The 23239-nt window shown below is 45.1% G+C and overlaps 1 protein-coding gene across 3 annotated transcripts in view; it reads left to right on the plus strand.

Annotated features, from left to right (window-relative positions):
* The window catches only part of slc6a9 (solute carrier family 6 member 9), a 47460-nt gene that overhangs the window by 9655 nt on the left and 14566 nt on the right, over positions 1 to 23239 (plus strand). For 2 of the 3 annotated variants that reach the window (XM_031563375.2, XM_012825677.3), the window contains exon 2: positions 3440 to 3794. In XM_031563375.2, coding sequence (XP_031419235.1) covers positions 3765 to 3794 — 30 coding nt within the window. In that variant the 5' untranslated portion in view covers positions 3440 to 3764. Of the gene's footprint in view, positions 1 to 3439; positions 3795 to 13528; positions 13870 to 23239 lie in introns of those variants that run through there. The other variant, XM_031563374.2, reaches the window with a different exon arrangement.

Raw genomic sequence — 23239 nt, forward strand, 5'->3', positions numbered from 1 at the left:
TAGTAATTTCACATCTGGACAGTTTCTGGTACAAACTATTTTTATGTTTTGTAATGTCTCTTCACTTTTGATAATTTCATAACAGCAACAGTCTCTTGGCAGTTGAGACAGACTTCTGTTTTCCCTCTCCTTTGAAAGCGACAGCACTCACGATCAACTTTGTAGGCTACTGACTGAATAACCAATCAGTTTTACGAGTTTACTTTCTTCTTCAATATTTTGCAGGTCTCCCAACTTCAGTTAGTACTGCCATCAAGTGGTGGGTCACTTGGAACAACATATTCCACGTCTTTACCACTTAGCCTCAAATTGTACTGTAGCACTGGCACCGTGAGGGGCCACTCGCAGTATACAATCTGCCCCCTCGCCGCATCTGGCCCGCAGGCAGGACTTTGGATACCCCTGCTGTAATACTTTGTTTGTGCATGGCTTCATTAAACCAATTGTGGAAGTTTACATGTGGTCCATCTGTTTTGCTAAGCCAACCCACATTAGTTCTTTACAGGTGGATGTCCTGGTGATGTAACTCTTTCTGCCGTTTACTGATCCTCCTCCCTCAGCACGTGCCTCTGAAGTACTTACATTCAATCCTGATAGAAATGTAAAGGAACATTTGATTTGCTCTCAATTGGTTTGGGCTATTTATCTGGGAATTTGTAGCTTTTGTGCTAATTTATGTTAATACACACTAGTGTTGTAGTTATTGTAATAATGCTGCCTCTCTCTGTCTGATAATGTAGGAATGAACACATAGCAGACATATTCTTCAATGTCCTGCTGCAGATGCTTACCCAGCAAGCTTTTACTGCTAGCGCAGTGCAGTGAAGTTTCTGGATACCCCTCTCTATTTTTTTCCTTTTTGCTTGCTTGCTTGTTTGTTTGCTTGCTTGCTTAATTTCTTTCTGCTGTTCCCCTCAATCTCACTTACTCTCACTCTCTCTCTCTCTCTCTCTCTCTCTCTCTCTATCTCTCTCTCTCTCTCTCTCTCTCTCTGAGACACTCTTTTTTCCCTCGCTCCCTTCTCTCCCCAGTGCTTGCACAGAGGCACTATCCAACACGCGTGACTGTCACTGCTTGTCGCTGTACTGGTTTCTGAGACATCCAACTAGACATCCAACTTGTCCCTTTGTTTACTCAGATTAACTGCCTCAGCTGTCAGCAGTGCCATTGGACCGTATTACTGCTCCCTCCACTTCATCTAATCAGTTGTTGTCAATGTGTGAAAATCATCATCAGTCATAGACATAGGATCAGTGGAGAAGATTGCTGTACTGCTAGGTTTTTTTGGCTAGCTTAAACTGCCCGCCAACACAGAAGGGAATAAAAGAGAAAGAAAACAAATGCATCCTAGTGTCCTGTGACATTTCTTTTACAATGATGCCCTCCTACACACATCGCTTCATTAGTGCCTCTGCAATTTCTTTTTGCCACTATTTTGGATGCAGATAACACGAGGAGGGCTTGGAGAGTGGTCAATCCATCAGTTGGCAGGCACACATACTGTGAAAAACACAGTATTAAAATCAGGCCTTGGTTTTAGGCCTTGTCTCAGTTTGTTTCACTGATGTTGCCCTGATGAAAAACATCGTTATGTCTGCAGGTCAACACTCACAAGAGCAAACTAAGTAATGGGTAATGATACTCAACCTAAGATGAACCTATTGGCTGTATCATTTACCCTCATCTGTTTGTTGATTCACATTCTGCTTCTTCTCCTGTTAATCACTGTCCACTGTCCAAGACCAAGGAGGGCCAAGAGGCTCAAGTCGACGGATCACAGACAGGACTTAAACTGAGTCTCCCAATTAGAACGCAGGATTGTATGAATATATTAAAAGCAAGAGTCCTGCAAACATCCATTCTTTCCAAGCCTTCGTGTCTTTCCTTCCATCCTTTCCTTCCACCCTTACATAAGATAGCAGGGACTGCCTGGCACGACAGCTAGTGTACATAGAAGAGGGAATATTACGAGAGCGTGGAGTGGCCTTGGGTCTTTGTGGTGAACAAGATGATCTTACTGACTTTTTATCACTTTACGAAAACAACACTGACGGGGAGGATTTACAGGTCTAATCTACTGCTCATTGGCCTGGCAACTTGCCTTTGTCAAGTAGTGTAAGAGTATTTTTCACTCTTGCGTGTTGTTTTGGAGAGGAACCACCATATGAAGCAATTTGTTGTAACAAGATAAGTTTTACTGGTAGATACTGACACAATACAACTCGCCTATAACAGACAATCAAGTACAGTCAAGCAAGCTGGAGAATGCATTCTGATCTGATACAGGGGATGCTCAAACTTTTAAGGCCTAATCCAGTGATGTCACTCTGGACCCCTGGGCCGCCCATCTATCGATCTTAAGATTGTGAAATACTGTCTCGTCCACTCTGCACATAGTAACACATGATTCTTGTGGTATTTTCCATTTACAGAACATCTTTATCGTCTGAAAACTTTCCCTTATCTGCGCCACAGACTGACCACTTATGATGTATCTTTTCGCTGCCCTTTGTCACAGCCCTCTGTCCCAGTTTTAACTTGCTCTCTCGTCTGGCTTTACATTTTCCACGTGAATTTAACTTGCTGTCTCTGACTGATTTTTTCATTTGATATACTTAATTTGATACATTTGATAATTCAAATGTATCTTACAGTACTCATCATTCAGTCAGGAGATAGACACATGTAAAATTAGGAATGTCAGCCTGAGCCCTCTTTTCATGGAACTGGCTGGATTGTTGGGTATTTATGACCTTTTGGAAGCCTGGGGGTGTGTCGTGTGACTGGTCACCATATTCCTGCAGCCACTACAAGCAGTCCATGGTACTTAAAAAGCTCCAGTTGGTGGTGTCTAGTGGTAAGGTGATACTGTTGCCAGCAGTCATCCCAAGAACCTTATCACACCATGTGAAGCAGAAAGACAGGTTTGTTATAGAAATTAGATGTCTTGGAACTTGAAACGTGAACACGCATAAGGTCAGAGTTGACCTGTTCACTGTGGAAAGGGAAATAAATCCATGGCTATTGCCTTCAATTGACGTAAGGCTCAACTTTGAGTTTAAGATTTACATAATCACGCTCATGCGTGCGTGTGTGTTTAGAAACATTGTCATCAGTAATTCCTTTAATTCTGAAGCCGACATGCATAGTTTGTATCAGTCTTTACAATAGCTCATTGTTCTGGCAGCTGTATTAAGGGGAAGAGAAGAGATTTTCTCTCATCTTATCTCTCTCCTTTTTCTAGGAATGCTATAGAACAGACTGTGTTGAACATCTTAAACTGTTCTCAAGGGTCAGCCCATGTCCATCTCTCACCAAGGCATTGAAGCCTGCGATTATTGTTTGGGAAGAGGAAGGGGGGGGGGGGGGACGACACCCTGTGAGGAAACTAATTTGTGTTGCCTTCACCCCTCCTCCTTGTCACATGTTCTTTTCACAGCATAGAAAAGTTCCTGGATTAGCCGAGAATTAGCACAAAGCAGAGACGCCGCTTCAGCTGGGGTTGCGAACAAACCAACCAACGACCGACCGAACAAGTGAGAGAGTGGCAGAGGAGGGATCGAGCAAGCCGTGTGGCACAGCCCCGCACCAGACGCCAGTGACCGCCGAGACGCCCTCCGAGCAGATACAGCAGCAGCAGCAGCAGCAGCAGCAGCAGTAGTAGTAGCAGCAGTAGAGAGTTCCAGGGAGGAAAAGGACTGAGCCACCAGGACGGAACATCCTCAACTAAGAGCTCCCCCTCTCCAACCCGCAGCTTCCCCAGGATGGAGGAAAAGCAGTTTTCAGGGATTCTGGTGAGTGCCACTTTTTTCTCTCTGTCCCACTTTGAGTGGTGCATACTCGGTCAGTTCCACTGCACCTTTCTATTAACAACAAGAACATTTTTTGGGGGGTTTCTTTGATCCACTCAACTTCTGACTGGTTAGTATTTATAAACACTCTCTAAAAAGCTTGCTCTTGTGAGCTACAGTTCATCTGTATTGCCACGTCATGTTTATTTTTTATCATGTGACACACTCAGGTGCTACAAACACAACTTGAGAAATGCCAACTCGACTAGTAGTAAGCATTTTAAAGTAATTTAATTTCAGGTATATGCCCATATTTCCAGTAATATTGTATGTACAATAAACTGGTGTTTATGATCAAATGGGCCATGTGCAGGATCAAGCAGAGAGAGCATATCGATGCATAAATATTCAACAGATGGATGGAAAGACAGGAGCTTGTCATCTTGTCTTCATCTCCGAGTTAATACTGAATTTGATTATATCTGACTTGTATGTAGGCATTAAGTTGGCATTAATGTTTACATTGTTTCAATAAAGTATTGTAATAATCTCAGATATTGTATTAAAGCTGAAGAAAAATCAGGATCTCTGTGGAATGCAATAAACTGATGAACTGGTCAGTCGGTCTAATCCTCAAATCATCTTCAAACCCAATGCTGGGTTCTCGAATGAAGGCTTCTTGCATAACCCCAGATGTAATCAACATGTAGGATCTACGTACTGTTAAACTCTGACAATGTGCTATAAACGCGACTTCAGAGCTCTTATGCGTGACTGTAAGGCAGTCAAGCAGTGCAGTGTGGAGAAAAATCACTCGTTAAAGCAGAATGAAATGCATGAATGTGGAGGCCATTTTTAGAGCTGTGCTCTCCTACACCATCACTGATGAATGCACTTCGGATGGCTACAGAAGCTCGTCTGTGCCACCCAGTGTAGTGGAAAAACGAGATGGTTGATGAAACATTTGATCACAGAGAACAGTAAAATCAACCTTACATTTTTAGATGCATATTCCGATTTGATCTTTGAGTGACAGTCGGCATTTAGAATAGAAGTGAGCATTGTATTGTACAGTGCTATTGTAACTTGGCCCTTATACACCCAAGTCACTCTTGCCGAAGACGGCAGCAACTTCTGCTTGTGCCAGAGGCGGCACATGCAGTGCCATCTCCCAGGCGCTCGGTGATCAAGCGGGGCTGTGGCTTCTTCCATTCATCTGTCGGCCCTTAAGGGGCAGGTACATGTATATGGCTCCAAGTGATTTGTTTTGGCCTGGCGTTGCACTCAAGCAACTTTTGTGACTGTGGATGGACAGTGTGTCCTTGGCCGGTCGCCATGGGTGGAAGCGCCCACCGCTCCCAGACGTCGCCCATTCACTGCCCAGCTGCCCAGCTGCCCCGTCAAGATGAGGGTCCAGAGCCCATCTATAACGCCTACTGGCCTGCGTTGGGCCAGAACAGAAGAACCCAGTGCTTGGCCATTTGTATCTGCTTCATTTGCTCACAAATGAAAAGCTCTGCACCTGCTTCTGCTGGCTGGGGCTGATGCGGCAAGGGCAATTTATCTGTCAGGGAGTTCCTATGTTCATTTATTTATCTTTGGGCAGCGGCCACTCTGTAGAGGGAGTTGTGGCTGTGGTTTGTCAGGATAACCTATGGGAGAGGCCAGCCCAGCACATTTGTCCTCAGCTAACACTGTTTGTATTCAGAACAAGTGCTCGCACTGTTTGTCTTGGCTACTCTCTGTGAGGCAAGTTCTGTGTCTTAAATCATAGGTGATGGTTCATGGGATTTGTGTTTTTTTGTTGTTGGTGTTTGTTTGTTTGTTTGTTTGCTTGTTTGTTTTTTCTTGTTCATTTGTTTTTCAATATCCTGTTAATGTGACTTGGGCTTTTTTTTTTTGTGAAGAATTCCACCTTGCCAAAGTCAAAACTTCTGAGTCCTCTGGCCTCCGTTTTGAGTGGCAGATATGTGAAGAAATATGTTGCTGTAAAAGTTGTTTCTAAAAGTGAGGCAAAACATGCATCTGTTTTGGAGAGTAAATGCGGGTAAGGCCCCTCCCAGCAGGTGTCCCTCCCCCTCGTCTGATTGGCTTGTCCTGGTGGGTTGTAGAGTCTGACGACGAGGTTCTTATAGGTCTTATCAGCCCTCTGTGGTGCCTGTTTTTAAGTGACAGGCGTTGTTCTAATCTTAGCAATATAGCTTGTGTGACTGCTCATGTACAGGGCTTGTGTGTAGGGGGCAGATTCTATTCATCTGCTTACAACTGAAAGTGAACCATAACTGGCTAACTCTTTTATTGCATGATGGAGACTTTACAACTCCCTCATTTTAACATCGCATAAAAATCTGTTTAAGTTTATTTTTATTAGTTGTGGACCTATTACAGTTGGGTTTGTGGGCCAGATGACGTGTTGGCACACAACGCCACAAACTAATTCCCCTACAGGGCCATAATGGGCTTCATGCTGTCTCGGAGGATGGGATGGTTTCGGTTGGGATGTCAGGGAGAGAATGGGCCTTGTGATTGGCACGTTTGCCTGGCCACGGCTTCCTTTTGGAGGTGTCTCAGGCATGCTCACTGACAGGCTTCCGCTTTCACCGTAACATACGATGGGAAATGAAGCACTCGGCACTCAAAGCAACTGTCCAAAGCCACTAATGCTGGCTTGAGACACAGTGGTGCCAGATGTTACCATAGTGGGGACTGCAAATACATTTTTGTGGCTCTTTGAAATTGCCCGATTACCCCTGACTGGATGTTGATGTGGGATCAATTGAATGAGGCGTGTGAAGGACATTGTTTCTCTTCGTCTGACCGACTGACTGATTGAAATGCTCAATGGTTCCCCATTGCTCACCCGCTGTCAGGAGTGAGTGTGAGCCATTCCTGCCCATTGAAAAACATATCTAGCGGCCAGTAATGAGCGGGAATGAGGAGAGGGATTCATGCTTGGGCTGTCAGACACTAAGGAGAGGCTGCGCAGCAACTGTTAACTGCAGTGACCTATGGCTCCCACTCCCCCCGTGCCCCCCCCCCCCCCCCCCCACACACACACACACACATTCACACACACTCTCCCCCTGCTTAGACGGCAGCTTCCCAGCTTTTCCCAGGAGCCGCTAATGTGTGCTGTTTTCAGTGAAGTGGAAAGTAAATGGAAACAAATATTGAAACCCATTGGACTGTTTTTGCGTCCCTCAGGAGGCTCAGTTCAGGTGCACCGTTGCCTTGAAATGGGCCACAGTTCACACAGTCCACCGTGTGACTTATCTCTGATCCATGTTCTCACAAATGAGAGAAATTGTACTTGAACGAATAAACTGAATTTTTCAACAATATATCAGCATTTCATGGAGATTTCAACCCCCAATCCTAAATTGTTTGGAATGTATATGTGTTATGTATGTGTCATGTTTTATATATATACGTGTCCACACATCCTCAAAGGCAGCATAGCCCTCACAGGTGGCCAGTAGCCACTGACAGACGTGGCCAAGGCCGGAATATGCAGATACTTACATAAGGAACATATTGAGCCGTCAGTCACTCACTTGAATTAGCTTGAGTGTTCGCATCTCTGAAGCTGTGCAACCATGGTGCCTTCAGGGGCATGGGAACAGATGTGCCCAAGCAAACAAAAAAGAAAAAAAAAAAAAAGAAAGAAAGAAGGGTTGGAGTCAAACGTGATTTCAGTTCATCTCCAGAGTCCCCTGACTGTACAGTGCGCTGAGCACAGAGAATCCACTGAGGAAGCAGCCACTGTGGCAAAGGTACAATGGGAGGACAAGGGCCACCAAATGCCAAACACGTCCACTGCTGCGATTCCTTTAAAGAAGAAAAAAAGGGGGGGGGGGGGGGGGGGGGGGGGGTAGAAAAGTCTCCCACCTCTGCCAAAAAGGTTTGGTTGAAAGGCTGCCTTTGGATTTCATTTGGAGAAACCACTCAGCCTGAAAATTTTGGTTTTCTGTTTTTCTTCCCCTTTCTTTTATGTTCGGAGGTGCCTCCATTCTAGAAAAGCTAAACGAAAATACAAAAGTGTGTGTGTGTGGAGGGTGGGTAGGCTGGGTAGGCTGGGGGGGGGGGGGGGGCGGCTTACAGAAAGTGGGAGAGATGCCTGCTTTTGAAATTATGGACAGCAGCTTGGTATTGTCTGCCCACCGAAGCGCTTCTTAAATCTTCTCATTTCTTTTGTTATTCACTAATATTATTATTTTTGTCGCTGAATTGAGGTCCTTCCAAGCCTTTTCACCCCAGAATTTGTTGCGCTTGAACTCAACCTGCTCTCCCCGCTGCGTAGTGAATGGGAGACACAGGCCTGGGACGGAGGGGGGTCTGCCGTTCTCAGGGTCCCCACGCACAAGCATACCCACCCCCCGCCCCCCTCTATTATTTATCACTTCTCGCCTGCTAGACCTTAGTCTGATAGACACAGGACGCATTGACACAGGACCTTTGGATTCATCCACTGATATATTGATATATGTGTGTGTGTGGGTGTGTGTTTTCTCTCGGATGTGAGCTGTGAGATGAGACTTTGCGAAGTGAGTTGAACTCTGCATTGATGACCGAGCAAATGCTGATGGACACACATTGTACGAAAGGAAACCCTCCTCCGCTGCCGAGGCCTGATGTATGTTCGCATAGGCCCCCATATGTGCATAACTGGACCTTTGTCACTGGTTAAACATCAGAGAGTTGTGGAGCTGCTTCAGACAGGTTCTGTTTGTGTGTATAGAGAGGGAGCCTTCACCTTTGACTTAAGTAAACTGACGCACTGGAATTTTTAAAGCCGATTTTAGTCATGGGTAGCAAATTTAAGTGAGGATATATTCTTCACCGTTTAAATCTTATACACACCCAACTAAGCCATTTGATTACACTTTGTTGTGGTACATTATCGTTCACATTCGGGGGGGGTGGGGGGGGGGGGGTCTTTTTGAATTTTTCTCAGTTTGGTTTCTGAGCGGCCGCCTGACTGTGATTGTTGCTTGTCTAATTTGCTCATTGTCGAATCCACGTGAGCGACTGCGGAGTCACATGTACTTCTTTCATCCTCCGCAATGGTCCCATATGTTTGTCAAAATGTGTATGTTGTGTGCTTTTTCCGGGCCGATTTGTGCCCAAGCCACTCCACCGAGCCCCACTCTCCCTGGAGGGGATTCGAGCTACACGCTATTTATAAAGAATTAGCAGCTGGGGCCCTTCAAGCCAAATTATAGAGGGAGAGAAATTATCATGGAAACTTCAGGTTAACCCAAGCGTTGGAAATCGCTCTCCTGTGTCCCCGAAAGCTGCTGGACCAGGCAGACGCCCCATGCGCGTGCACATGCACATGCACATGCACATGCACACACACACACACACACACACACACACACTTTCTCGCACTCTCACTCACACACACACACACACAACCAAACAAACCAACCAACAGAAATGCAACACACATACACAAGGCCACTCTTACGGTGTAGAAAATGCTACAGGAAGTTGTTTTTGTCGCCTTTGCCCCATAACTTTGTCGCTTTGTTGCCCAAACAAAAGCAGTGGGTTGTGCCAGCGGAGGACTTTTCTGACCCTGCCGTCCCAGGCTCTCGGCACTCAGATTAAGATTCTCCTGAGTCGCCTGCACTTGGAGCCATTCAGTGTTGCTTTTCACTGAAAAAAAAGGACCTTAAATGCTGCTGCTAAGCTTGCTATGAAGGCATTTTTCTCTTTAACAAGGAACAAGTCACCCTAGCAATGATGATGATGATGATGATGATGATGATTATCGTAGAGATCTTGCTATTTTTAACAGTCCTGCTCACTTTCGTGCTTGTCCAACATGGTGACCTAATGAATGGTGATCGGATGTTAAGTGGGTAGCGGTAAAAAAGGACGTTGGTAGGAATTGAGAGTGATGGAACAAGCACAACCAGTAATGATGTATTCACTGGATTGCTTGCTCTTCTCATAATGGGGCCAGAGAAATGATGGTCTATCTCCCTGACTCCGATCTAATGACTGTCCTGGCGTTCTGTGCACCGCAGAACTGCCACCAAACACACACACACACACACACACACACACACACACACACACACACGCAGAACTGCCACCAAACAAAATGTAGCTGTTCACAGGGGGTCACTTCTGCTCTGTTAACAAGGTTCAGAGGGACGTTGCATAGCAGCGGGAGTAGAACACGGTGTAATAGCTCTTCAGTCAGATAACGCTTATGTAACTCCATGAGTCTTTGGCAATGAACGTGGTTGTATTTAGCTTTGAGGTACATCATATACATATGTCATTTCTGAGATCCCTCTCATGTAGCACTAACAGCAAGATTGTGCCATACCAAAGAATGCGTGTTTTTCAAATAGTGTAGTCGCAACTTGTTCAGTTGGGTATATCGCCATGGGCCAGGTGATGTTTATGCAAATACATTTGGTGGGAGGGAATTAGTATATTGGGTTTCACATGTTTTCTCTAAGAATATTACACCATTTGTTGATGTGATTTAGTTGTTTGTTTTCTAAGCATTTGAAAGTCAGTGACTTCTATAACTGTTGTGGTCCCGACAGCTTTTCTGGTCATTTGGGTTGTTTTGGATCAGCATGAATTTGCACACAACCTGAAGTAAGTGGACCAGAATCACCTTAGGGTTCTGCTCAAGCGGGGGGTCCACATGTCTGGTCATTTATTCACACTGTGGTTGTTTAACACTGTTGCCTGTTGCCACACAGTGCTTATGCTATTACTGAATAAATGCCCTTTATGCCGGGAAAAAGAGACGGGGCAGAGACACCTCACCATCCTTCTCCCTGCAGGGGGTGCTCCAAGGAAGGGTTGACCTATCGACCTCCCCTGCCATATGGTCCGCCTGTCTGGAGACAGATTGACAGCTTCTGTCAGTCAACAAAATGACCTTTTCGCTTCCTCTGAGGCAATGCGTGGGGTGTGCTGTTTAACAGGCTCCTTGCCTCGCTCGTGCCACAGGTGGAAAGAGAGATGTTGAAAATGTGTAATTAAAAAAAGCTGGTCAAAGACACGGACAATTACAGGGCACGGCATCTGTGGTTCCCTTCCTAATTGGAGCTAAACAGCAGTAATGTCCAACCAATTAGCAAAACTAATTCCCCCCAAACTCTTGTCAAAAGCTGTGTTATTGTGCAGAGGCATTGTTTTTGTTTGTTTGTTCCTTGAGTTCATTTCACAGGTTCTTTCGCACGTATCCCCCCCCCCCCCCTGCACACACACACTCACACAAACACACACTTAGACCATGTAACCCCCCCCCCCCAGCAACACTCTATTCTGCCATTGATATGGGGCTGTCAAAATAACGTTGTGTAGATATCCTCATTAAAAGTAACCCATTCTGAGGCGAGTCTCTGGGGGAAGCTAACTAATAGGAGTTGGCTGCGGCCCCTGAAGAGTCTCTAATGACCGGCGTTGTCAGACTGCCTGAAAGCCAGGCTCGTGGCTCAGTCTCATAGCCCAGAGCAGAGCTGCATGTGTGTGGGATTTAATCGACCATCAGTCTATCTCTCTCTTACTCAATCTCTCTCTCTCTCTCTCTTAATCTACTCTTTCTGCCTCACACACACGCTCGCTCACTTTGCCTAGAGTTTTCCTTCATCTACTCATGGTTGTGTGTGGCAGATACTTGGCACGGAGAAAAAGTAATGTGTTTTATGTGTGTTAAAGCACTTATGAGAACCAATGACTTAGGAACGGCAGTTACTTTTTTTTGGTTTTCTAAGTATAGAACCAAAACCATATAGGTGTGCCTCGGTGGATGTCCCGACAGATGGAAGAGAAGTGAAGGGCGCCATTTTGTAGTTGTCGTAGCGGTGGCGGTAGTGGTGGTGTTGATGGTGGTGCCATCATCCTCTGTCCTCTGGCAAGCTCTGTTTGGAGCACGGGCCAGTGCAGGTCTACTCCCACAGGAACTTAGCAGCACAGATGTGGCAGAATCTCACTGTTTACATGTAATTTCAGCTGGAAAAGTACTGTGTGTGTGTGCGTGTGTGTGTGTGTGTGTGTGTGTGCGTGTGTGCATCACAGGCATGGCCTAACAACCTGAGTAGGGACAGGAGGGGGAAAAAAATACTGGATTCACTGTAACCCGAAAGCACAAGCTCTTCAATCAGATAACACTTATATAACTCCATAAGTCTTTCACAATGAACTTGGTTGTATTTAGCTTTGAGGTACATCATAAACATATCTAATTTCTGAGATCCCTCTCATGTAGCACTAACAGCAAGATTGTGTCATACCAAAGGATAAATGTTTTTTAAATAATGTAGTCGCAACTTGTTCAGTTGCGGTATCGCCATGGGCCATGTGATGTTTATGCAAATACATTTGAAAGTCAGTGACTTCTGTAACTCTTGTGGTCCCGACAGCTTTTCTGGTCATTTGGGTTGTTTTGGATCAGCATTAATTTGCACACAACCTGAAGTAAGTGGACCATTGTGTCACACCAAAGTATGTTTTTTTTATTATTATTATTATTTTTTTTTTAAATGCAGTCGCAAACTGTTCAATTGTAGTCTGGCCATGTGCAGCTTGGAGGTGATGTTTATCTTTTTTCTGTTTATTTTGTAACTCTAAAAGCTGTAAGGAATGGCAGTAATGAAATGGCCACCTTCCCTTCATTTGCGGTCATGTGTGGGCTTCACTCAAGCTCAAGCACCACTCTGTGCCGAACCTCACGCTGACTCTTGACGGCGGTTCATCCCGGCCCCATTGTGCATCTCCCATCAAACGCTCATTAGGCTCCAGGCCAGGTGTCTGTCAACTTCTGACACCACTAACAGGATACTCTGTCGGGGACACTGCCAAGAACCGCCACTGAAAGGTCTCCTTTGTGAGGAGAGGGTTTTTTTTTTTTTTTTTGGCACTTTTTCTTTCTTTACCTTTCCCCATACATTGTGATGCATCCTGGTAAATGGTATCTTTCCCATTGATTGTTTCCCCATTGATGGCCAAGAGCGCAAAGAATGGGAAATCTTTTGACCCCTCGAGACAGGAAGAGGATGAATTACAAGGGCCTGACACTACGAAACGTGTCACAGACTGTTTGCAGGGTATATTTCCTCCACTTTGCCTCTTACAGAACCTTGCTGGAGAACTGGCAATGTCAAGGGATGAGGATTTGAGAGTCAAGTGCACCTCAATGGGAGCGTTGGTGGTCTGGGTGCAGCTGCCTTGCAAACAAGTGGAAGAAATGGGGGAGACAGCAAGGGTAGGGCACCCTGTGGACGAGCTCAGCTCCTCACTTTTGTCTTCCATCTCGTGGGGTTGGGGGTCTGGGGGGGCTATGGGGCTGAGGAGGGGGGGTGGGTTGCTTGGCAGCGTCCCTGGGGCCCGGCAGCTAAGCTAGCAGCTCCCAACACTCAATATGCAGCCAAGGTGCTGGAATGACAACGACTCCATTCATGGTGGAGGTAGAGGCAAAGGCTGTGGATCTCCCCTGTCTTTCTTACCCCTCCAGTGTGGAGGAAATCTGTGTGCGGGTGTGTGTGTGTGTGTGTGCGGGTGTGTGTGTGTGTGTGTGCGTGCGGGTGTGTGTGCGTGCGGGTGTGTGTGTGCGTTCGTGTGTGTGTGTGTTCGTGTGTGTGTGTGTGTGTGTGTGTGTGTGTTTGTGTGTGTTTTGGGGAGGGGGGGGATTTTCCCTAACTCTTGAAGAGAGAGACCAGAATGGAGATTGAAAAGAAGGGAGGGAGGTAGGAAGAGGGGCTGAGGGAGGGAGGGTGAACGAGAGGAAGGAGAGAGAGCGAGAGAGAGAGGGATCAGGAGGGAGGGAGAGAGAAGGCTTCCATGCTGAATGATTGAGAGAGGCGGAGAGGAAGCAGAACTCCATCAGATGAAATGAGGTGAAAATAATTCAGGCATTAATCAAGGCTGGGCGAAAAGAGGTTGCTCTGGTGTTCCCTCCCTCTCTTTCTCTCTCTCTCTTGCGTGTGACGGAAGCAAATGGGAAGGTGTGAATGAAGAACTCAGGAGCGCAGTTGAGAAGAGAACTACTGGGCACTATCAAATCATGTCGGAATCCAGCAATCCAGCTTGTATGGCCGATCAGGTCAGTCTAATTTAACTATCCCTCCCATTCCCCATTCCCCTCTTTCACCTACAGCGAAAAACGATTTCCTAGATGAGCCTCGCAAAACTTGAAATAATTTTGATGTCTCAGTTTGCTCGTGAAAAATACTCTGAGATGAAAAGCCAGATTTAGTTTTTTGGTTTTTCTTTTTTTTATTGAAAAAAAAAAAATAGGGAAAGAGAGTGTATTCAAGCATCAAAGCGGCAATTGTGCGAAGCTGCCCGGGCGACGGTGCAAGGTCCTGAAAGAATTGAATTAATCAAGACGAAGCATTGTCTGCGCCGCCTTATTTTTCAGCCATCACTCAGGGGGCCTGTGACGACTCAATAGCCCACAGACCGTGTGAGGAGGGGGGCCCGGCTCTTTAAAAACCAGACCACGTGTGGCCGCGCTGAAAAGTTTTTATAACTAATTGCAGTGGGAAGCTCTGGCGGTATTGGCAGAGGGAGGTGAGATAAAGTTTCTAAGGAAGTGGGCTGGGGGGAAACTGTGTGTGAGAGAGGCGGACAGAGGGGCAAAGTGTCCAGAGGAAAGGGGGGTTGGCTCATATTTATGCCTTTTCTCCTTCCTCTGCCTCCTTTTTAGTGGTCCGGGGGGCTTGTCAGTTAAACAATCCCAGAGGAAGATTTGTTTGAAATGAAATGTATAGATATCCAATATGGCACTTTGTTCCTCTTCGATTGATGCAGAATGCCAAGCCTGGTCACATCCTCCCCTTTGTGGCTCTCAACAATGACCAGTGAGCCTCCTGCCATCTGAGAGAGTGGAGACATGGAGGACCTTACAGTTGCGAGAGATGGAGAGTCAGGAGGATGTTTCACTTGCATGTGGTTGCTCTTTGCAGTTTTTTTTTTAGAAGTTCCCCCCCCCCCCCATGTAATGAAAATATGAGTTGCTGCCCAGGTTTGAAATGTTTCGTCTCTTATTTTTACTCCAAGCAAATGGGCCATTGACTATGATCAGGTCAACAATGTTGTTTCTCAAAGCTGTGTACTTTGCCGGTACGGAACTAAATACTGTCTGGTGATTTTTGTGATCCCACAAATTTGACCCATTTCACAACTGTTGGCCCAAGTTTACAAATATTTGCGTACACCTTTGACTCCTGGTGATGCTTACTCTTTATCAGCTGGTCTGTGTGATAGAGAGACCAGATTTCATGGTAGGGTGAAACTATGAGCGTATGCTTGTCTTTATTTAGTAATGCTGGCAAAATGCCTGACAGTATCTGTTTGTTGAGACCATTCCAAAGTGATTCATAACCATCTACAAAATGTAGATAATGTGTTTTTTCAGGATGCTACTTACTACTTACTGGCAACACGGTAAGGTGTGGTTGCTTGAATAGGATGAGGATGTCAACTAGTTGCTCTTTTGTTGAAAGATCTTGCTTAATTTTTTTTACCCAGAATTATGGATTTTGGGAAATTCAACTGTCAACCCATTTTGTGGTAAATGGATTCAAAGCTAACATGAGAAATGAGTTTTATGGCTGCATTAAAGAATGATGCGTGCGCGCACACACACACACACACACACACACACACACACACACACACACACATCAATCAATCCATTTCCGCTGGCAAAGGTTGTTAACCCTTAAGATCTGTAAAGTGTAATGACTGAACACTTCCTCTGCTTTTATCCACCCCCTTTTACACAAGCTGTCCAACTCCTCTTTGTGTGAGCAGAGCAATGCAAATAGGTCCTCCCCTCCCTGTCTAACTAATTTAACCCAATTCTAAACACAGAGTTTTGTAAACGTAAATTTCTTTCACATCAGGAATGACCTCAATCTTACCTTGCACGGTTGCTCGTGTGGGAAATAATGCTCTACAACTTACACCACCAGAGAGACTGGCCTTCTCCCATGCCACCTCTTAACATAAAGCATGCTTGAGTAATAATTGAAATAATAAGAACCTTCCACGGAGGCTGTCATTGGGCAGCAGTCCTGTCTGTCCTAGCCTGCCACCCTCACTTATACAGGCTGGAGCCTTCAAATGGTCTTGACAATAAACTGCCTTCCGAAGCAGCCACATTTAGTTTGGGCTCGTGCTAGGTCGTGCTCGTGTGCCTGCAAATAATTTTGGTTGCAGCAAATGTTTAGCTCAAGTGTATAAGCACAATAAACGCAGAAAGTGGTTTAAATATTTTTTTTTTATTCCGTTTGGAAATGTGCATACTGTAGGTTAAATCCGTTTTTATTGTCATTATTTTAGTGTCACCGTGATTCAGCATTTTTCCCAAATCGGAGCTTGGACAGCTGCTGTTTGTCTCTGCGCTTTTATTAGGGTTTCTTATGTTATCATGTTCTTGCGTTTCATAGCGTGCTCAGATTTGTTGACTTAAGGATTTCAGCCTGAAAAGAAAAGAGAGGGTATTGAGTTTGAAAAGAAGAATTCCTCAATGTAGGGAAGGGGGGCGTAGAGCTTGGCTTAGATTAGTATTGTAGTGTTGTCTGAACACATTTACATCAATCCATGGAGTGAAGCTGCTCCATAACCCATAGCGGAGATCTTCTATTGGGGAAAGAGTGCGTTCCCGTCAGATCTGTCCAAATACTGTATATCCCTGTTCCCCTTTGACATACCTTTCAGGTTGAAAGGATCAGAATCAGGATGAGTAACATCCTGTTCCACATGACTGCAGGTGTGCTGCTTAGGTGAAAGTGGAGTGTGTGAGGACATCTGTGTGTGTGTGTGTGTGTGTGGGGGGGGGGTGAATGATGGAGGAAGGGAAGGAAGAGTGAAGGAGTGGAAGCGATAGAGAGAGAGAGAAAGGGAGAGAGAGAGAGAGAGAGAGAGAGAGAGAGAGAGAGAGGACGAGAGAGGACTGTGGGGCCATATGCATGCTCCAGGGGCAGTGGCCTCTCACCCTGCCCTGCCGTCTCGGAGTGGCGAGTGCTGCCGGGCGTACAGCTGGCAGGAGGGCTGTGTGCAGCCTGCGACTGCCGGCCTCCACTGCTAGTCTGTGCACCACCAAAGCCCAAGAGCACTGCCACCGCCACAGGCAACCACAGCGCTGCGGCTGAGCACCTTTGATCGATTACTGCTGTTAAAGCTGTGAACATGAGTTATTAGCAGCAACTTTCTTGAAGGTTTCCAAACACACAAGGTGAAGACAGTACAAAACTATGGATCTAGCTTTTTTGTGGCTGTCATTTTATTTACCATTTCCTAAGATCTGCTGACTAGTTTGCCAGAGTAAAGAGGAACCGATGGCTGTTTTTTTTGTTTTATACCCTACTTCCCACAATTAGTCATATTTACAGGAACGAGAAAATTAATCCCAGTTGCTGTACACATTCTTGGCCAGGCTGAAGATTAACTTTGACCAGGCAGCCTAGTGACCACGTTTTTGAAATGTGTTTTAGGTGGTTTGCAGAACTAATCTGCTGAAGTCTGAATGGACTGGCAACTTTCCACATATTTCCAAGAACCAAGCCTTATTATATGCTGTTCTTATGTAGGTCAAAGACTCCATGTGTCGAAAAGGTCAAATTTTTCAATGTCCAGGAGGTTGATCGTTTACTGTTGTCATCTTTTTTGTCAGGGCGGCCACAAAGAGCCTGCCAGTCGGCAGTCACTAAGCTCTGTGTGTGTGTCCATGTTTCGTAAGCGTGGAGGGGCTTGGTTAATGGGACGTAAGGCGCTCCTCGGCTCCACTTGATTTGTGCCTGTCTGAGGACACTTGTACAGAGCCTCCTCACAGTTTGCCGCATTAGCGATAGCCCAGGGCCACAACAGTGAGTCCCATAGCAAAGTACTTTAGCTCTGCGGCTGAGCCCGACATTCAGCTCAGCCACTCCGGGTGTGACGTGACAGAGAGCGAACCCTCAGTCCGTGAATAGGAGTATGTGTGTGGATATGGGGTGGGGGTGGGGGGTGTTGGCGTTGCAGGGGGGGGAAATGTAGGAACAAATTGGATTTTAGATTTTTTTGGACTGGCTGTCATGAACGTTGAGGCAAAAGACGTCGGGCTGAATGTCCATTCCCGAACTCTCCCAATGCATTGATTGCTTTTCCAGAAATGTGAATCACTCCAACGACAGCTCTCCTGGCCCGTGTGGCCATTTCACAGTAAAGAGTGTTTACCGCAGATGTGTTTTTGCTGCTCTTGTGTTGTGATGGATTGCAAGTGCTGCAAGACCACAATGCCTGTAATTTGGATGGTTGAAAACGTGGATGTATTCGCGTGTCTCTTGGCTCTGGCGGCCTAACGCTAACCAAGCCTGATAATGTGTGCAAGTTCAAAAGTGCTGCCTGGATTGCACGACTTTACGTCTTTTCTAGTTAAATGAAAAGTGGGTCCACTTACACAATTGAGGCATCTTTAAATGGAGCTCTAAGACACCGGATTTTAAAACACTCTAATTGGCATTGAACAAATGGGAGAATTTTTTTCCCAGTTTACTGTGTTGGCATAGACTTCAGCACATGAAAAGCTACAGTAATTGTGTGTGGTCAGGATGTTTTTTTTTCTTAAAGCCGAAAAAACAAGATTCAAAGGTTAATCAGTTCAGTATTAAGTGCAACTTCATGACCGGGAAACTGAAAGAAACCGGTAGAAGATTTGGGAGAAAGCCTGTGCATGTGTGTGTATGAGTCTTATTATTGTGTTGTAACATGAGCATTTTGTTTGTGTGTGTGTGAGAGAGAGAGAAAGAGAGATTTGTCTATATTTGACAGTGTGAGTGTGTGTTCGCAGCAAGGCAGGTGAACAGCTTGCATTGGCCCACAGCTCCGCGGGCCAGTCTCCCGCATCACTTAACGGCCACGCTCATAGGGCGCTAATTGAATGATGTAGTTAAGCGAAGCGCGTTGCTGCAGCTAGACCTGCCTGTCGTCTCAAATCAGCGCTCCCACTTTTCTCCATGTTCTCATTCCTGCGTCTCACAGCTCTTGTGTTCTGCTGGATTCGATTCACCGCTCTGTAAGGGAGCAGGTCACACAGATGATCACGATATTCCGTACGGTGTGTTTGTGTAGGTTGTCTTGTCATCACGCGCTAACAGTCACATTAGTCTAGGGTATGGTGGATTTTTTTGTTTGGCTTTTTTTTATTATTGTTTTTGGTTTACTTTATGTATGACTAAACACATTTGTTCAGAAAAATCTTTTTTTATCCACTATATTTGAGTTAGCACAGTTCTGAATAAGGGCTTTTGGCTGTATTTGTTAACTTGTCCATCCTGTTGTGTGACAAAGACAGACACCTCCCCTTGCTCACCAACCCAGCACTCATACACCCCCCAATCTCAAGGGCAAGTTTGAGCACTGGCGGTCCTCTCAGTGCATCAATGAGCTCTGTTGGTTTGCCCGTCAGCTGAGCCCGCCACTGAAGTCTGTAAGTGTGTTGTGCAGGCGCCCTTCAGATTTATCATGGAAAACCTAGAGGTAAGACTATTCTCTGTCTAGTGCCTTGTCTATGGATCGTGTGTGGTGGGTTGGGGTGTAGTATAGTCATTGCTGACATTTAGGTTCAGGAGCTTTTTGTCTCTTCTATCACAAACTGGTACTATGGACAGAGGCCTCCGGCACAGCTATTTGTAGCGCAATTTAGAAGTCTATTAACTCAGTTTCAGGAAGAGTTTCATTGTAGATTGGCCTGTGTTACTTGGGTCTATCATTTTATGGATTGTAACATTATCGAGACCATCCATAAGTCCTTCGTAGTCACCCTGTGCTTTTGGGTTGAGTTGTTTGAAATTAAATTCATTTTGCCGATGTAAAACAAAAGGGGATTCGACTTGAGATTCAAGAGCATGTGCTGCGGCTGACTTGACGTAACCCAACGCCCATGCGGAGGGGTTCGACTGAGTGGCGTGACCCCCCGGGGGCAACCATCCTTCTGGGAGGCCGTCAAACCCCTCCACACCCCCCGCCCACCCTTACATTTGGTATCCTTCATTTCTTGTCAGATGCGTCCGACAAATAGCTAATCAAGCATGTAGAGCATGTTTTAGGGGGACCAAGCCAATGGGATGGCCAGGAATGTGACCCTGTGCTCTGGGGTAAGGGTAGGAGTGGGGGGTGGTGGGGGCAACATTACTTTCACCTCACAGGGGCTGCATAATGGAGCCTTCGAGGACATTGTCCATGACCAAGTCTTGTTTACTTCCTGAGTGATGCTCTTGGGGAGACATCAGCCTCCGCCCCATTCTAAAGGTATATTAGAATTAGATTAGAAAGGCTGCCATGCCAGTGTAACACTTCAAAACAGCCCCAAGATTCATTCTCATTCTCAACCCTCATTCTCTCACTTCTGCTTTTAAGTGTTTCAAGTAATGGCTTCAACTGATTGTAGGTGTCTTGCCTTTTTCAAGACAATAAGGAATTATCTTGGATCAGTGGTAGTTGTCCTGATTGAAATTAGGTTTTTCTTCTCTCCTCGTCCATTTTTGATGTGCTTCTTTAATTTCACTGCTCAAGTCGATTGTACATAAGAACACTTAATATCCAGTGGGACCCAAATGGCTCATTTGCCAAATGTAAGTGTGGTGCAGAATGTTGTCATTACCTGGAGTGGGATTCCATACTACTTTGGGTTAAGTGGTGTCATTGGTTTCCTTCCTTCTGATCACAAATGAGAATTCTGAAGTCAACTCAATGACTTTTTGAAAACGAGTCGTAGAAATGTTGACAAAGAAGACACGCTGACTTATTATTTACCTCTTCAGAAGCACAAAAACCTCAAGCACAAATGCCACAATCATTTGAACCACAGAGCAGAATTGATTCTGTTCTCCCCTTATAGGTGTGGAAATGTAAATGCAGGTATATATCGGATAACCTGCGCTGCACTGCACTGCACGCTTACATACCTTCTCAGTCATTGTGAAATAAACTGCGATTGCACCATCAGTAGAGAGTTTCAGAAGCTGCAGGGGGCCACGGGGGCCCCAGATTGAGTAGCAGTGGTCTGGCGGATGATGTGTTTGAAATGTGAACTCTAGGGGTCTTGACATTCCAAGGGTTAAAGCCCACAGCCTTACTGACGGCACAGATCCATACCCTGAATACTTTAAAAACAATTTTTATCTTCACTGTTGCTTTTTCTCACCCTCTTGTCCTCTCTCTCTCTTTCTCTCTACAACCCCCCCCCCGGCCCCCACCCCTGTCCTCCTCTCTCCATTCCTAATCTCGATTGCTTTTTGGTGACATAGTTGTCCTTGGTTTTACTTCTGTTGTAGTTCATGCTCTAGTTTGATGGCCCTCAGCATGGCTTGGTATCTGAGGGTTTCTGTGTTTCTGTGTGGCATGTTCAGAGTCTTTAAAAAGGCCTTCTGCTTCACACTTTGACACCAGGGAACAGACTTGAAACCTGAGGCTTTTCAGTCCCTGGACACCTTTCAGCAGAAACCGTGCAGATGGAGTCATTATTGTACATGACCATCAGTCATGCTCTAACTTGTGCAACTTTTTAATACGTTTTAAGTCAGAGATGAGGTGACCAGATCACGGCAGTAATGGAAATGTCAGCCAAGCCACTTGCTTGGAAAAGAACAGTTTATAATAATAATAATAATAATAATATTTCAATTTTTTATAGCGCTTTTCTATATACCCAAAGTCGCTTTGACATTTTAGGACAAGCATGACAAGACAACACTAAAATATAACAAAAAGGGTCGGACAAACAGACAAACAGAACATTATATAAGCTAGGCTATATCTTATTATATTATATAAGCTAGGCTATATCTTATGAGTTCATAGGTGGCAGTAGGAAAATCAAAACAAGTGTGAATTGGACAGTAATTGTCATTCCAATGGTGTAGCAGTGGGTGAGCAAACTGGACCTTAGCTTGGATTGGACTGCTTATGCAAGCTTATGCTGCATTCAGAACCCATGTCCATGTTGAGCCATTTTTTTGTTATTAATTTGGGTTGTGATGCAATTGCTAGCCAGACCTGCTAACCTAATGGAATTTTTGGAGAGTAACATGTAAACACGTAGCCTGTGGTCAGGGCTTGCTATTGAGGCATCAACAGAAATGGCAGGTCTGTAATGTTGGGACCAAGATGACCTACCTGTTTTTGTATCCTCAAAATAGCAAGTTATTTGTTAACTGTAAGTATCATTGTGATTGGAACTTTATTACACTGGTTTATGTATTTGGACCTCATACCAGAATATAACCATAAACCTGATTTCTTATCCATTGTTCTGAATTGGTATGCACATTTTATTGTTGTTGGTAAGGTTTTTTTTTTTTTTTTACAGTTGTCAAATTAACTTTGTTTGTCAATGTGTGAGAGGTTTAGCGTGAACAAGGTGAACTAGTGCATAAGCTAAAGAGTGAAAGGTCCCCTGACATCTATGTGTGTGTGTGTGTGTGTGTGTGTGTGTGTGTGTGTGTGTGTGTGTGTGTGTGTGTGTGTGTGTGTTCGATCAGTGATGCTCAGTGGACACACACGCAGGGTGTGTTCTCACTGTCGCACATTTAAGAGATTTAAAGCTTTGCTTCACTGAGCAACACTTCATTATCTTTTTGTCCACAGAAAGCGCCACTTATTTTTTCTTATTTTTAATTTTTTTTTTCAAATGCCACAGAAACACAGCTAAACAGCTAAAATGTGTTGGTATGGTGTTGCTGGACAAGTTGAGGTCTCTGTGAAAGTAAATTAAATTTTGTTTTTGGACTGTTTATTGGTGCATAACACGTAATGGGCTGTAATGGCTGTACAGAGGCAGACTCACTATAGATGCCAGATTCCCCTCACACTGAACCACACGACAAGACAGATACACACACTGTGCAAGAAGCCTTTTTTCTTTTTCCTGTTTGTATGTTTGTAATCTTTCTTTTGCTCTTTTATCTGCTCTGTCGATCTCTTTCAATGACTTTCTGTTCGTAATTTTCACTCTTTCCCCCCTCTGCCTTTCATTTTGTTCTCTCTTTCTTTTACCCTGTTTAGCTTTCACTCTTCTCCTTAGCTCTTACACTCTTTTTTTTCTCGTTCTCTTCTCTTTGCTCCTTAACTCTTCACGCTTTTCTTTCACTTTCTTTCTTTTGCTCTGTATCTCTCTCTTTTTCTGATGTTTTCGTGTCCTGAATGGCAGAGGGATTGTGTCAGTACCGATGATACTCTTCGTTAAGACCGGATCCAGGCCTGCCAAGGGGCTCACCTTGTCAGAGCAGGCCTGCTGTGGGTGAGAGTGCAGGAACACGGCACCTGACCATCTGAAACCCGCCACAACACACACACACACACACACCAAGAGCAAAGAGCTTCAGTCCAAAAAAAGTCCAGGTCAGGGATTTGGAAAGACCCTTACTGAAAGATCCTTACATTACATGCTGTTGACAAATTCTCCCCTAAAAACCTAGTCAAACATT

Source organism: Clupea harengus, chromosome 25, assembly GCF_900700415.2.
Source record: "Clupea harengus chromosome 25, Ch_v2.0.2, whole genome shotgun sequence".
NCBI classification, from domain to species: Eukaryota; Metazoa; Chordata; class Actinopteri; order Clupeiformes; family Clupeidae; genus Clupea; species Clupea harengus.